General features: G+C 37.7%; 1 protein-coding gene across 18 annotated transcripts in view; it reads left to right on the forward strand.

Moving 5' to 3' along the window:
• The window catches only part of NRXN1 (neurexin 1), a 999,389-nt gene that overhangs the window by 512,670 nt on the left and 474,130 nt on the right, over positions 1 to 12,589 (forward strand). For 12 of the 18 annotated variants that reach the window (XM_036334604.1, XM_036334606.1, XM_036334613.1 and 9 more), the window contains 2 exons: positions 5,854 to 6,027; positions 11,307 to 11,426. In XM_036334604.1, coding sequence (XP_036190497.1) covers positions 5,854 to 6,027; positions 11,307 to 11,426 — 294 coding nt within the window. Of the gene's footprint in view, positions 1 to 5,853; positions 6,028 to 10,389; positions 10,417 to 11,306; positions 11,427 to 12,589 lie in introns of all 18 variants that reach the window. The other 6 variants (XM_036334601.1, XM_036334602.1, XM_036334612.1 and 3 more) reach the window with 1 other exon arrangement.

Below are 12,589 nucleotides of genomic sequence, written 5' to 3' on the forward strand. Positions count from 1 at the left end.
AAGAGTTTCTAAAATTTACCTGACTTTTTTCATAGAGATCTATAAAGGACACAGCTCTTGGATCTTAGAACAAAACATGTAGTTGAGTTGCCAGCTTTGACTTCAATATTGGATATTTCCTGTGCTTTGAACTCGGATGTGGTTTTGGATAGGGTTAGCTGTTCAATCCCATGTGTGGTTTGTTTTAAAAGTTTCCATTTATCTACTTGTAGGCTCAAATGTATTAGAGAAATATTAATGACTCCCATGCTTTTACTTTCAGTAATTTAATATCATTTACTTAAGCAATCACAGGAAATAGTGACTCTGACTTTCCTCCAGGAGGAAAAAAAAAAGAGTAAATAAGTGACTGTTTGTTTCCTAGGGGTTATAGATGATTTTTTTTCTCCTATCTAACAGGGCACACTTTCATAAAACAAGGTTTACATTTTATTTGCCTCCCAAAGAAATGCTGTATTAAGGTATATGGTCAAGATCTGACCTGCGGGTGTTCCTTTGTGGATATGCAATAAACGATTGACATTAAAGGCGATTGCAAATTTGGGGCAGAGTTGGATCCCTGGGGTAAGGGGATGCACTTATACTGCAGAATAGCTCTTAGAAACCATTCCAGCCGGTGTGTACTTATTCTACTAGCCAATCACAAGAATTGAGAGAAAAGTTAGAGTTGTCTCCAAATTTGCTGTCCAAAGTCCAGTGTTCACATCCCAGAATTGTACTTTCTCCGGTCCAGCCAGAAGGGAAGGGAGGCAGTGTGTATTCCTTACTTCAGCTTTTTCTTTTTTCAAGTGCCACTTACAAGAAATTACTGGAGCCTCACGTCTCCCTGGAGTTTTAGTTACCCAAATCTACAAAGCAGATGTCCTTTATAAATATGCTGTTTTTTAAATTAGAAGGAAAGCGAGATGTTTAAGAGGCACCAACAATCCATGTGAATAAACGGGAAAGCTGAGTCAAAGAACTAATTATACCCTGATACTTGCATCCTGCTGCTGCAAGGCGGACCTCGGAGCCCTCGCTCTAATTGCCTATGCCCCCTGTTTTAAGAGAAGAGAAAACCTCTTACACCACTTCATCTGCTTTTGGTTGAGGGCTCCCAAGCCATGCCTCACAGCCCCACCATCTTTTCCCTAAGCTCCCAGTTTACATCACTTCATGCCAATAGGGCATTCCTACTCAAATTCCAGGTGGGCAATGTTAAATTACAATTTCATCTCTTCTTTCCAAATTATGACTGCTTCATGTTCCCCTGTTTCCTAGCCTGCGTGGCTTCTATTTGGGGACTTACCTTTTCGTTGTTGTTCAGCTTTCGTTTTTAAACCGGTAGTCATATATTCTATTGTGCTACAATCGCCCTTCTTTTGAGTTGACTTATCCAACACTATTTGCCAGTGCCCCTTTGAAAAATTCTCTCTTCTTGCCAAGTCTGGCCTTTTATGCTCTTTTTTGAATGCTGTATTCATTTTATCTCCGTGGTAAACCTGTGCTGGTTTCCATGCCTGCAACCTATATATATGTCATTACAACATCATGTGTCCCATATTTCCTTCTGGTCTAAACTCTCCAGAAAGCTCCACCTCACCATCCAAGTCCATAGGCCCATTCAGCATGAACCTTACAACCTGACCCTTGCATTTTTGTGTCCCTTAATCTGTTTTTATCAAATTAGGAGATATTCATCAAGCAACTGTCCTGTTTCTGTTACCAGGTTTAATGCTGGTAATATGGGCAGCTTAGGAGGTTCTGAGTATGTCAGCAGAGCCTCTTGAGCTGCCCATAGTGTAGTGCAAGACACAGTTCTAGGATACAAATGACTGAAAACTGAATCAAGTAAAATAAAACGTGTACACTTGACACCTTGATACTCCATTACACGAGAAACAAGGGCACTACCTGGACTCACTCTTCTGTCTCTCTCGGTGCAATCAACATAGAATGAGATACACGATAGATGCATAGTCCTTACCAGACATGTCCACATAACCACACCAGTAGCAGTGACAGGCTGAGTGTGTGCTCTACCCCAGTGCTCACACACATGCTTTATAATCCTCACAGGTGGGCATTGTTAACCCATTCCACTGGTGAAGGATCTGACTCTTAAAGAAGTTATGTAACAACGTGCCTACGCTGAGACAACCAATAAGTGGCAGAGCCAGGATTTGTAGCCATATATAACTTAAAAGCTTGTGCACTATCCCCTACTACTCGCTACTGCCCAACTACTAGGGAATGGATACCTGTGATATTCACATATATATATACACTTGTGCTAAAGATAAGGGTATTCTTGAGATTAAAAACCAACAGATGTTTTGAAATTATGTGGCTTTGTTTGTACATGTGCTCTGCATCTTCTGTCGAACATATCCCAATTCCATTGTTGCCTTGTCAATTGCATACATGGTCTGCTTAAAGGGTCTGAATAAAAAGCACTCATAGCTTGAAGAGGGGGCAACACGATCGTTTCAAGTCTAGAGGAAACTGGCTCTTAGAGGATGTCCATCCTGGCTCTCCTTCACACAAGGGTCATTAAAAGGCATACCGTCCTTCCCATGCTCAGGATGTTGCCTGGGAGATCCCATTAGTGCTAATGGGTCATTTTCTTGCTAGCACCCCGAGGATCAAAAGGAGAAGCTGCATCTTTGATGAAGTGCTAATGCTGCACAGGTCTCAGGCCACTTAAGGTTTTCTTTGTTCTCTTCATATGGCAGCCCAACAGGGGACCTTAGACCACTGTCTGTTGTATGAAGAGTTTATAAGGACCATGTTAAGTGGTGGTACTAAGTGCAGCTTCAGTAATGAAAATGATGCCCCTACTTACGCCAGACCCATCCACCTTGGTGTGTTTGAGGCTTGTATCCTGCACAGCTTGAATCGATCATTTCTGCTCTTTAATAGCACAAGGGAAAGCTTACTACTTTTTCTTTAATACACTTTAAAAAGTTGTTCAACAAATAAGTTTGCTAATAGAAAAAAAAAAAAAGGATTGTGGCAGGAAGTGGGGAAAGGAAGTCAATGCATTTTAGAATTAGTGCTCTCCCCATGTGTTGCCTTACCATTCTTCTTTCTTCTTTTCTACTGTGACCTCAATATTTATTGAGTGCCCACTGTGCTATATAGCCTGGTACTAGGCACTGTGGGAGAATGTAAAACAAAGACACAGTCTCTGTCCTCCAGGAGGTTATCATCACAAAGGACAAGATTGTTTATCAAATATAGTGTTCCCTACCTAACTTTCAGTACTGAGTTCCATAGCTGAAGCAGAGCCAAGAATTCTTTATTTAACACCCACTGTTCCTAATACTACATTTATTAGGTCTAGAGGAGAGCTGGAATTTCCTAACAATTTTAGTGTAATAAACTAGTGTTGGGAGCATTTTCCTGCCTTGACATTTGGCATGTAACAGTATGACTCTCAGCCCACAATCTCAGATGTGCAAGAAATCTATCTCTATTTTTCTATAACTCACCTTGGTTTCTACATTGAGCTCTGATTTGTTGAGTTAGTGAAAATATCATCTCAGGCAATTTTAGTTTTCTTATTTCCCTGGGATTGTGTCTAAATTAAGTGGGGTGAGGATTTCCCAGGGTACCAATTTGGGGGATGTAGAGAGAGATTGCATAGGAGCTGCCCATGGATATTCTGTATTCATAGCTCAGAGGCTCAATGAATTGCTACCCAGCACCTTCATTCTTGTATGCATAACCCCTTCAGGTCAGTCATGTTCTGCTTATTTTTGTGTGCCACTCAGGGAATTGTTCTGTTGCTCCTCCACCACAGTAGACTATGGGAAGTTCTGTGAGTCTGCCTAAACTCTCAGCATGACCAAATTTACCATGCAGCCGTTTCTTCTCAAGGTTCCCACTGCCGCTTCTGAGTTCTCTTGGGGAAATGCACACAGATCAATATCACCCCGTAAGCCTACCTGAGGTTTTAGCATCCCCCACGGATCCCCCTCAAGTCAGAGCACAATGTCTTCTTTTTGTTATTCACCAATGACTGAGCTCACATGTCTTCTCCAACTTTCTCTCCTGCTTGCCCACAGGAGAGGCAGGAAAGCTTTGCTCTTCTTATGTAATTGCCTGTATATTCTACTTTAATCCTCTAAAAGTCTTGGCTTTTAAGACTCACATATAGAAAGATAATTTGTAACTTTAGTTTATGATTCATTTCTCTTCTCTGAGGCATCTAAAACACAATGGCTTGAGATGTAAGAGAGGAAAGTCTAAGGAGAAAAAGGAAATGCGTAGAAAAAAATAAAATTATTTCAAAAATAGTATTCCAGCTCAGACCAAGAACACGCCACCTTTTAATATTAGTAGTTAGTAGTCAATAGATGTTTATGTTCTTTAAGAGGTGGAGGAAGTCAAAACATCCAGTACCTTCAGTGCAAATTATGCAGGATTAATGATATTCTAGTGTAATACTTAGAGCCTTAGTTAGTAGGTCAAGGACCGAAGTTCTCAGTTTTTATGGCTAAATGACTTTCAGCAAGCTCAATGTACTCAGTGTAATTCAAGAGTGTTATATCTGCGGATTGATTTTTACCCTACCTACAAGCTAATCGGTTAGCTTATTACTGGTTCACAGATGCTGGCAGAATACATAAGGTTTCTGGGTCAGAGGCCTAGGACGTTATTACTCATGACTAAAGAAACAGCATGTGTATCGGTTCTCCTTGCTCCCAAGTCCCATGAAGACAACACAGGGGGGTCCCAGTAAGCATGAGTAGTGCAAGAGATTAGTGTTAAAATGGGGAAAAGGTATCAAGTGGCATGAAAGTTAGAATGGTTAATGTGAGAGAAAATTCAAAAGACAAAAGTCAGAAGTAGCGAAAGAGAGTATAGTATGTTCATCAGGACTTGTAGACAGGGGCAATGTATTATGGTATTTGGGGGTCACCCTCCTTATGTTCTGCATTGATTAAGTGTTTAATGAACCAAAGTCCATTAATTACATCTACTCAATGCCATTTAGATATGGTGAATAATCTGTGATAGGGAAGGAAACAGAATCAAACATAAATTGCAGTTTATTTTTTAAAGTAGTGGCCCATAAACCTAGACACATGAAGATGGCAAAGTAGAGCAAAGTGCTGCATTAGAAACTGCAATAAAATTTTGGGGGGAAATTGACAGCTTGTTAACAGATCCCAGTGTAGCATAAAGAATTCAAAGTGGTATAACTATAGATAATAATAATAGTAATAATAATAATAATAAATAACCTGAAAAAGGACAAAAAAATTCAGGTATATATCCAGACTATTGTGGGAGTGAGTTAGTGAATAAAATAGGTACAGGCAAGGATAATGGGCTTAAGCATAGTAGAAAAAGTAATTTTGGACCCTAGAGAAAATTTGTTGAACTTCTGATTAACTGAAAACCCAGACTTCTCTAAGCAGAAAGTAGGTTTGATAATAACACCTATTGACTGTCTGTTACATATTTTCACTATGATGGATACTTTTTGTATTTTCTCTCAGTTAATCCTTACATAACCCTAGGTTTTATTTCTATTTTAGAAATGAGACTAATAATGATCAGAAAAACAAAAACAAAACAAAACAAAACAAATTGTTAAAGTTACAGAGTTGGAAATAATGGGGCTCAGATTTCAATGTAGGAACAAGTAACCACTTGGCCCATGTTCCTCCCACTTGGCCACACTGTATGGCACTCAGTGCATTCTATTGGTTTGTGCTTTTAGGAAAATAACTAGTTTTAAAATTAGCCTGTTTTTATTAATTTAATGAAAAGTAAACCTCATTATAATTTTTTCCTGTCCTATTGTATGTTTCAAGTCAAGGACAAGTTCCTTTTGTGACCAAAACTTTGATCTTTCCACAGGTGACTTGTATATAGGAGGAGTGGCGAAAGAAACATACAAATCCTTGCCGAAACTTGTCCATGCCAAGGAGGGCTTTCAAGGCTGCCTGGCATCAGTCGATCTAAATGGACGGCTTCCAGACCTCATCTCAGATGCCCTTTTCTGCAATGGACAGATTGAGAGAGGATGCGAAGGTACTAAATTTTGTTATATCACACTCTAATAACTCCAATTCTACCTGTAAATGAGAACAGATCTCTCTAGCCAGCAAAACTCATCTCTGCCAACTGGTCAACCCCCCACTGAGGGCTTAGAAATCCTTATTCATGTTTTTAACCTTTCAACCCATAAATCTTATTTTTTCTGGACTGTGTGCAGGCCTACACTATGCCTGATGTCAAACAGGAGCTATATCCATGGTTCTTGTTATATTCTGCTTCTTTGCATTCTATAGTTTACATAGTTTGTGTGTTAATCGGTTCTGCAATGCTTGCTTTATAACATTAAATAGACATCCCATTTAGAGTGGAAAGATATATTTATTCCAGCAAGTGTTAATCAATTTGAGCCTGTTGTTTGAAATGCACATTCAGTAGGATATAACAAGAGAATAAAGTTTAGATACCATTCCCAAATTACTTTTTGGTTTGTATCTAGCCAGCAGCATGAGTATATATATATTATCAGTTAGTTTTAGCAAAAATTGGTTTCTCCTGCTACTCAAGACTAGTATTCCCTGCTTCAGCAATGTGTTCAAGAACCTTCCTGTTCTTTTGTGCTTTCTATCAGACTAAGATCTGTAGGAGTACTTTTTGATTGCTACTTCCATTTGAGATGATTTTCACTTCAACACCTCAGATTATTTGAGCCAATTCTCCCTCCATAAATGTAATTTAATCACATTATCTTGAATTTTCTGGTTCTGAATGTGTTGCTGCTTCTCCTTTAATGTTGAACACAGTTTGGGCCGTTTTGAAAACTTTAAATTCATAAGGAAATTTTCCATGGGAGAAGCAAAGAAAGAAATGTGAATTCCTATCCCCTGGGAGATTATGAATCATTTTCTCTCAGCCCAAATAATGCCATTCGACTTAGCAATTACCTAAGCTCGTGGGATTTTTTTTTATTTGAAAATATATTTTTCTCTCTGCAACATATATTTCCCTGAAAAGTCAGATGAAATTCAAACTGTATTTTAACCCTGCTGAAGGGTAAGGCTATTTAATGGACGTCTCTGTCAAATTGATTTTTAATGTTATCACCATGTTTATTTTCTTTCTTTCAAATTTTGGAGTAACACTTTCTGTAAAACAAAGGGAAACTTGTGTTTTCTCCTTTACCAGTTTAGCAAAGCAAACAAAGTTGTTAAGTGAATAACTCCCTTCTAGTGGATAGATACAAGAATGTGAGATACAACTTGAATTCTTGAATGTGGTCTAATTCGTGAGAATAAGTACATTAAAAAAAAAGTACTACAAACTATCCTGAAAATATTTTTCAAAAATAGGCCTTTCTACCAATTGCTTGATAAGTGACATCTCATCCATAAAAAAATGGTGAGAGAAGACAGACAGACACATTCACAACTAAACACATACCAGATAGAAAACGACAAACACACATGATCCCCCACCACTGGCACATGATATGAGAGGAAGATGTATTGAGAAAGAATATTAGCAGAAATGATATTTCATGTTATTTTCCAACATAATCCAGTGGGCAAGTTGGTTAAGGTAACTGGATTTTATATCCTCTTAGAAAGCCATAAACTTCATTCAGTAGATGATAACAATGATTCCTTCCTACCTTATGTAGGATGCTTTAATATCTGAGGTTTAATAATTCTCACCCTCTTTTACCTCATTTTTCTTTTTTTTTCCTTCTTGGAATGTTACCTTACCCCTGCCTCTCTGCCTTGACACTTTCCTCATTTTTTAATTCCAACATCAATATTAACAACTTTTAATTTATGATTATTTCTCTCCTATATGTTTTCTAGAAATCTCAGATGTACCTGTCCTAGGAATAATTACATGCTTTTAGGATTTGTGATCATATTCTAAGTACTCCTTAAATTCTCTCTCTAGATATTATTGTTTCAAGAATTTTGAGTCCAAGTCACATTGGGCTCACTTAACTTTCATATTAATAGAAATAGTACAAATTTCACATAACTAAATATCTTTTCAGTATTTTCTATCATTCCTACCCAAAAGGACCTAAAAATCTCTAAGCCCCTTTTATGTAAGAAGTTTTTGGACTTCCCTAAATATTCACTTGCTGCTTTTCATTTCTAACTAATCTTAGTTGGTAAGAGCTCATGTTGTTTATACCGCATATTAGCTAGGGGAGGGAGCTTGCACATTCCTTGAGGATGAATCTTTCTCCAACTTTAGCCAGTGTTAGAAATGCCCGTATAATTGTTAAGACCCAATTACTGGACACCACCCCCAGGGATTCTGACTCAATCGGTCCAGGATGGGGCCCAAGAATTTACATTGATAACAAGGTCCTAAATGAAGCTGATGCTATTGGTCTGAGAACCACACTTTGAATTCTACTGCTTGAGATGGCATTGCCCTGCTTACATAAAAGGCAAGGTGAACTGGTAACCAGGCTCAGTTCAGCTCCGTATTGAGTCCAGTTAACTTTCATACATGAAGTCAGTGATTTTTTTTTTTTAACTTAGATACTCTTTGCATAGACTCCTCACACTTGGCCCCAAAATGCATTTTTAAGTGACAGAAATAATTATTAAAGCTACCATTGAGCACTGGTGACATTAAGTTCACATATGCTATTTTATTTACTCCTCGAAACTATATAAAGTAGGTATTACAGACTTTTTTAGATAAGTAGGTCAAGGCTCAGAGATGGGAGGTGACCTTTCTGAGGTCACAGGGCTAGTAAGTGGGTGATGGAAGCTTTGAACCCAAGTTTACCTTACGTAAAGCTCAGACATCTAACCACTTTTAGCTATTGTCTCTTTGGTTTCCAGAGATTGTAGTTTTACCTTCACTTTTCTTTCCTTTTCAGACATGTCCTTATCTTTTAACCACTTAATACAAATGTCCTTGTGGCTTGTTTCTAATTTTTTTGTGTGTGATAAAAATAAAGGGACATGATATAACTAAAGGGAAAAATAAATTGCAGGCCAGATGCCTGCCAATGTTTAAATATTGTTCTAGAAAGTGAGTATTTTGAAAAATGTATCTTGTCAGGCATAGGCATGCATTCTCTTGTAATACCGGAATATAAAAAGACTGTTGTGATAATGAAAAAAAAATAGTAATAAAAGCATGTCTTTATGCCTACATAAATTTTGGCAGGTACCCTGAGTTGCTGCTTCACAATACGAGGAGATTACTCTTTAGGGTTGCAATTTTACCAGCTTTAGAGTTCAGCATCATTTTGTAATTGTATTTCTGATCATTTTTGCAAAAACGAAAATCTGGCCCTTCATCAGTGTTTGCTCCTGCTCTTTTCTGCAAGGGAGCACCTATCCCTTGATCAAACAGCCACTGGGCTTGCACCACTTCTTGACCCGATGCTTATTCCAAGAAGGAATGTGCTAAGGACTATTGCTTTAAGACTTTGTTCATTTTTTTTTTTTTTTAGCAAACACTATTTTCAGTCTCTACTACCATGAGATAAAGATCATCAGATCACTTACCTCTCACAGATTAGAAGAACAACAAAAACTAAGTAATTCAATGGTTCTTGGTTATTTGATGCAATGGGTGAGAAAAACTATTACATCTATTCAGTCTCCCAGACCTGTGAGATTATGATAATTATTAGTAACAACTGTTACTAATAGTAACTATTATTACTACTATGCCAAAATTATTGTTATTATATAGTTAGTATTTAGAATATTATGGTTGTGAGAATTCACATGAGTTATGCCAAATTTAATAACTTTCTATGAAGAATACCTTTAAGAAAACCATAATAGAAATCTGATTGTAAGTACCATGTTAAAATGGACATTTTACAAAAACATTAACTTATATAAAGGCTAATTTTAGGTAATTCTCACTCACTAAAGCAGTTACCCCAATTACTGGTGTCTAATTTGACATTTTCATAAAAACTATATAATTGTGTTTACTACGGAATACTCTAAATTTTATTCTATAGTTATTTAGTTGGCTAGTATTCCATTTTCAACCTTCCCTAAGTTATTCTTAGTATTGAGGTTCACCAATGCGGTCAGCCCCTTCGGTAATGTGCTTATATCTGTCCAAGAGAGGAAAAGCTACAGGGGCCCTTTTAACTTTCCTTCATTTCATGTCATCAGCTCAATTAATCTTTTTATATATACACACACACACACATATATAGTAAAATTCTAATAAATTACCGCTTTCTTATTTTTGGCTTAAGATTTATGGCTGTTCGTATGAATTTATTTGCTTTACATAGCATTTCTCTCCTCCTCTACAGCAGCATGCTTTCTGAATCTGGACGTTCTCCTGTGTTTGCCTCATTTCAGTATTGCTTACTAACATTTAATATATTTTGCTTTTTTTTTTATTTTGCTGACAAAGTTGCATTGATGAAAGCTGACTTGCAAGGTAGATAGCCCTGTGTGTACAAAACAAGACTGAAACCCCATAATACCGAGTGGAAACCACCAAATAACATTTTTTTTTAACATTTTTGCAGTAACTGTTGTTTGGGTTCAGATTTAATTTTTCTCCTTTTTTTGCACATTGTGCAAGAAACCTCATTCTGTAGCATAGTTTGCATAAAGGCTTTCAGTCTTGACTATGTTTGTATAGTGGTTACCTTTAGTGCTTTTATCATCCTTCGTTTAGTTCTTTGTTTTTCAGTGTTCTAGTTCTGATTCTTTAGAAATAGAATAGCATTCTTTTTCCTTGTATGTTAAAATGGGGCATGTCATTTATACAGAGTTATTCATTTTATGTTTAATTGCATGAAATTGTCAAAGCATGCGAATTGATACTTGCCAACATACCTATCGGAAACACCCAACAATCATAACTTTATCCATAGTTTGTGCAGGGAAACTTCTAGAAGACCTAGGACATTTTTGCATACCTCTCTTCAGTTATCTCAATTTCATGAAGTTATAATCTCTATTTTTCATGGTGTCTCTATTCATTGTGAGAAGTTAAGGAGATCCATGCACTTTTCTGAAATTCAAATGGTGGTAGAGAATTATGGATGATGCCTAATCATACTGGAAGCTTTGTGCTTGCTTTTACTATTTGCTGGTTTCATTGACTATTATAATGTATTTTGTCCTGCACTTGAAACTTCAGAAAACATTCATATTACGGCTTCTCTGTTTCTAATTCAGGTGTGTGAACTAGAACTTTCAAAACTGGTTTGGTCATATACTTTGAGGTGTTGGCAACTACTATATGTGACCTCGCTCGTGTATAAAGCACTTTGGGATTTTTAAATAGGAAACCAAGTTTCTTTTGGATTGTGTTAACAGGGCCCAGCACGACCTGCCAAGAGGACTCGTGTTCCAATCAAGGCGTGTGCCTGCAGCAGTGGGATGGCTTCAGCTGTGACTGCAGCATGACTTCCTTCAGTGGCCCGCTCTGCAATGACCGTAAGTACCTGTGCGCACGTGGACTGATAATCATCTTTGTTATAGTTTGATGTCCAGGCTCTCAAATGGGGACTCTTCATAGTGTCTGTAAGGTACACAGTCCTAAGCAGGTGAAGCAGTTGTTTCTACAGAAAAGACCCTCTTAAATACTAAAGCATTAATCAAGGATGCTGTAAGCTACCTGGGAGGCTGATGCTGGTGATTCTTCGGTTTTTCCACTCTTGTCCATTGTTTTGAATTGCTAATGGTCACCATGTTGAAAATAATGTTTTTATGTCCTATATGTGACAGTTCACCCTGGTTTTTTTAAAAAGAGACTTCATAATTGCTTTATATCAAGTAATGTTTAATTTTGTAGGGTTACATCTTCAGGACTGTAATTTTAGCAAATGGTGACAGCTCTCATTATGTTTATTCCACTCTCTATTGTATTCAAGCCAATATCTACCTTTTACTTTAAAAACATGTTTAAACTTTGTCCTTGAAGTACTCTCCCTTATACTTTAGCCACTTGTGGGTTTTCCCCCTTCCGTCTCACAATATAAGCATGGCAAAGAAACAGTGTTCACCTTGTACCGTGGAATATCTGGTAGTGTCTAAGCTGTGTGATTGCAGTGAGGATTTCGAGATGGAATTAACTGGTATGGAGAATGATGTTTTGTTTCTAAACGTTAAAATAGATCATGCTTTATAGCATTTCGTCAAAATGATAAAAGCATTTCCCACAAAACATTACATTTCTGTATTGAGAAAATATTTGTGACAAAGCTTCCTGGTTGTAAAATAAGGCACCTGCTTTATGTTTGTAAATGCTACCACATTTAAGGAAAGCTAGTCTAGGATGATGGGATAGGCCAGTGGTCGGCAAACTGCGGCTCTTTGGCCCCTTGAGTGTGGCTCTTCGGCCCCTTGAGTGTGGCTCTTCCACAAAGTACCACATGTGGGCGCGCACATACAGTGCGATTGAAACTTCGTGGCCCATGCGCAGAAGTCAGTATTTTGTGGAAGAGCCACACTCAAGGGGCAAAAGAGCCGCAGTTTGCCGACCACTGGGATAGATGATGGTGATGATTGAAGGTCTGGGCTTCCATGTGAAGGCTGGGCTTGAGAATGGATTTAAAGAAAGACTCTGTTCATTTTGACCTTTTTCTATTAGAGACTCT

The sequence above is a fragment of the Myotis myotis genome, unplaced genomic scaffold (assembly GCF_014108235.1).
Source record: "Myotis myotis isolate mMyoMyo1 unplaced genomic scaffold, mMyoMyo1.p scaffold_m19_p_14, whole genome shotgun sequence".
Taxonomy (NCBI): domain Eukaryota; kingdom Metazoa; phylum Chordata; class Mammalia; order Chiroptera; family Vespertilionidae; genus Myotis; species Myotis myotis.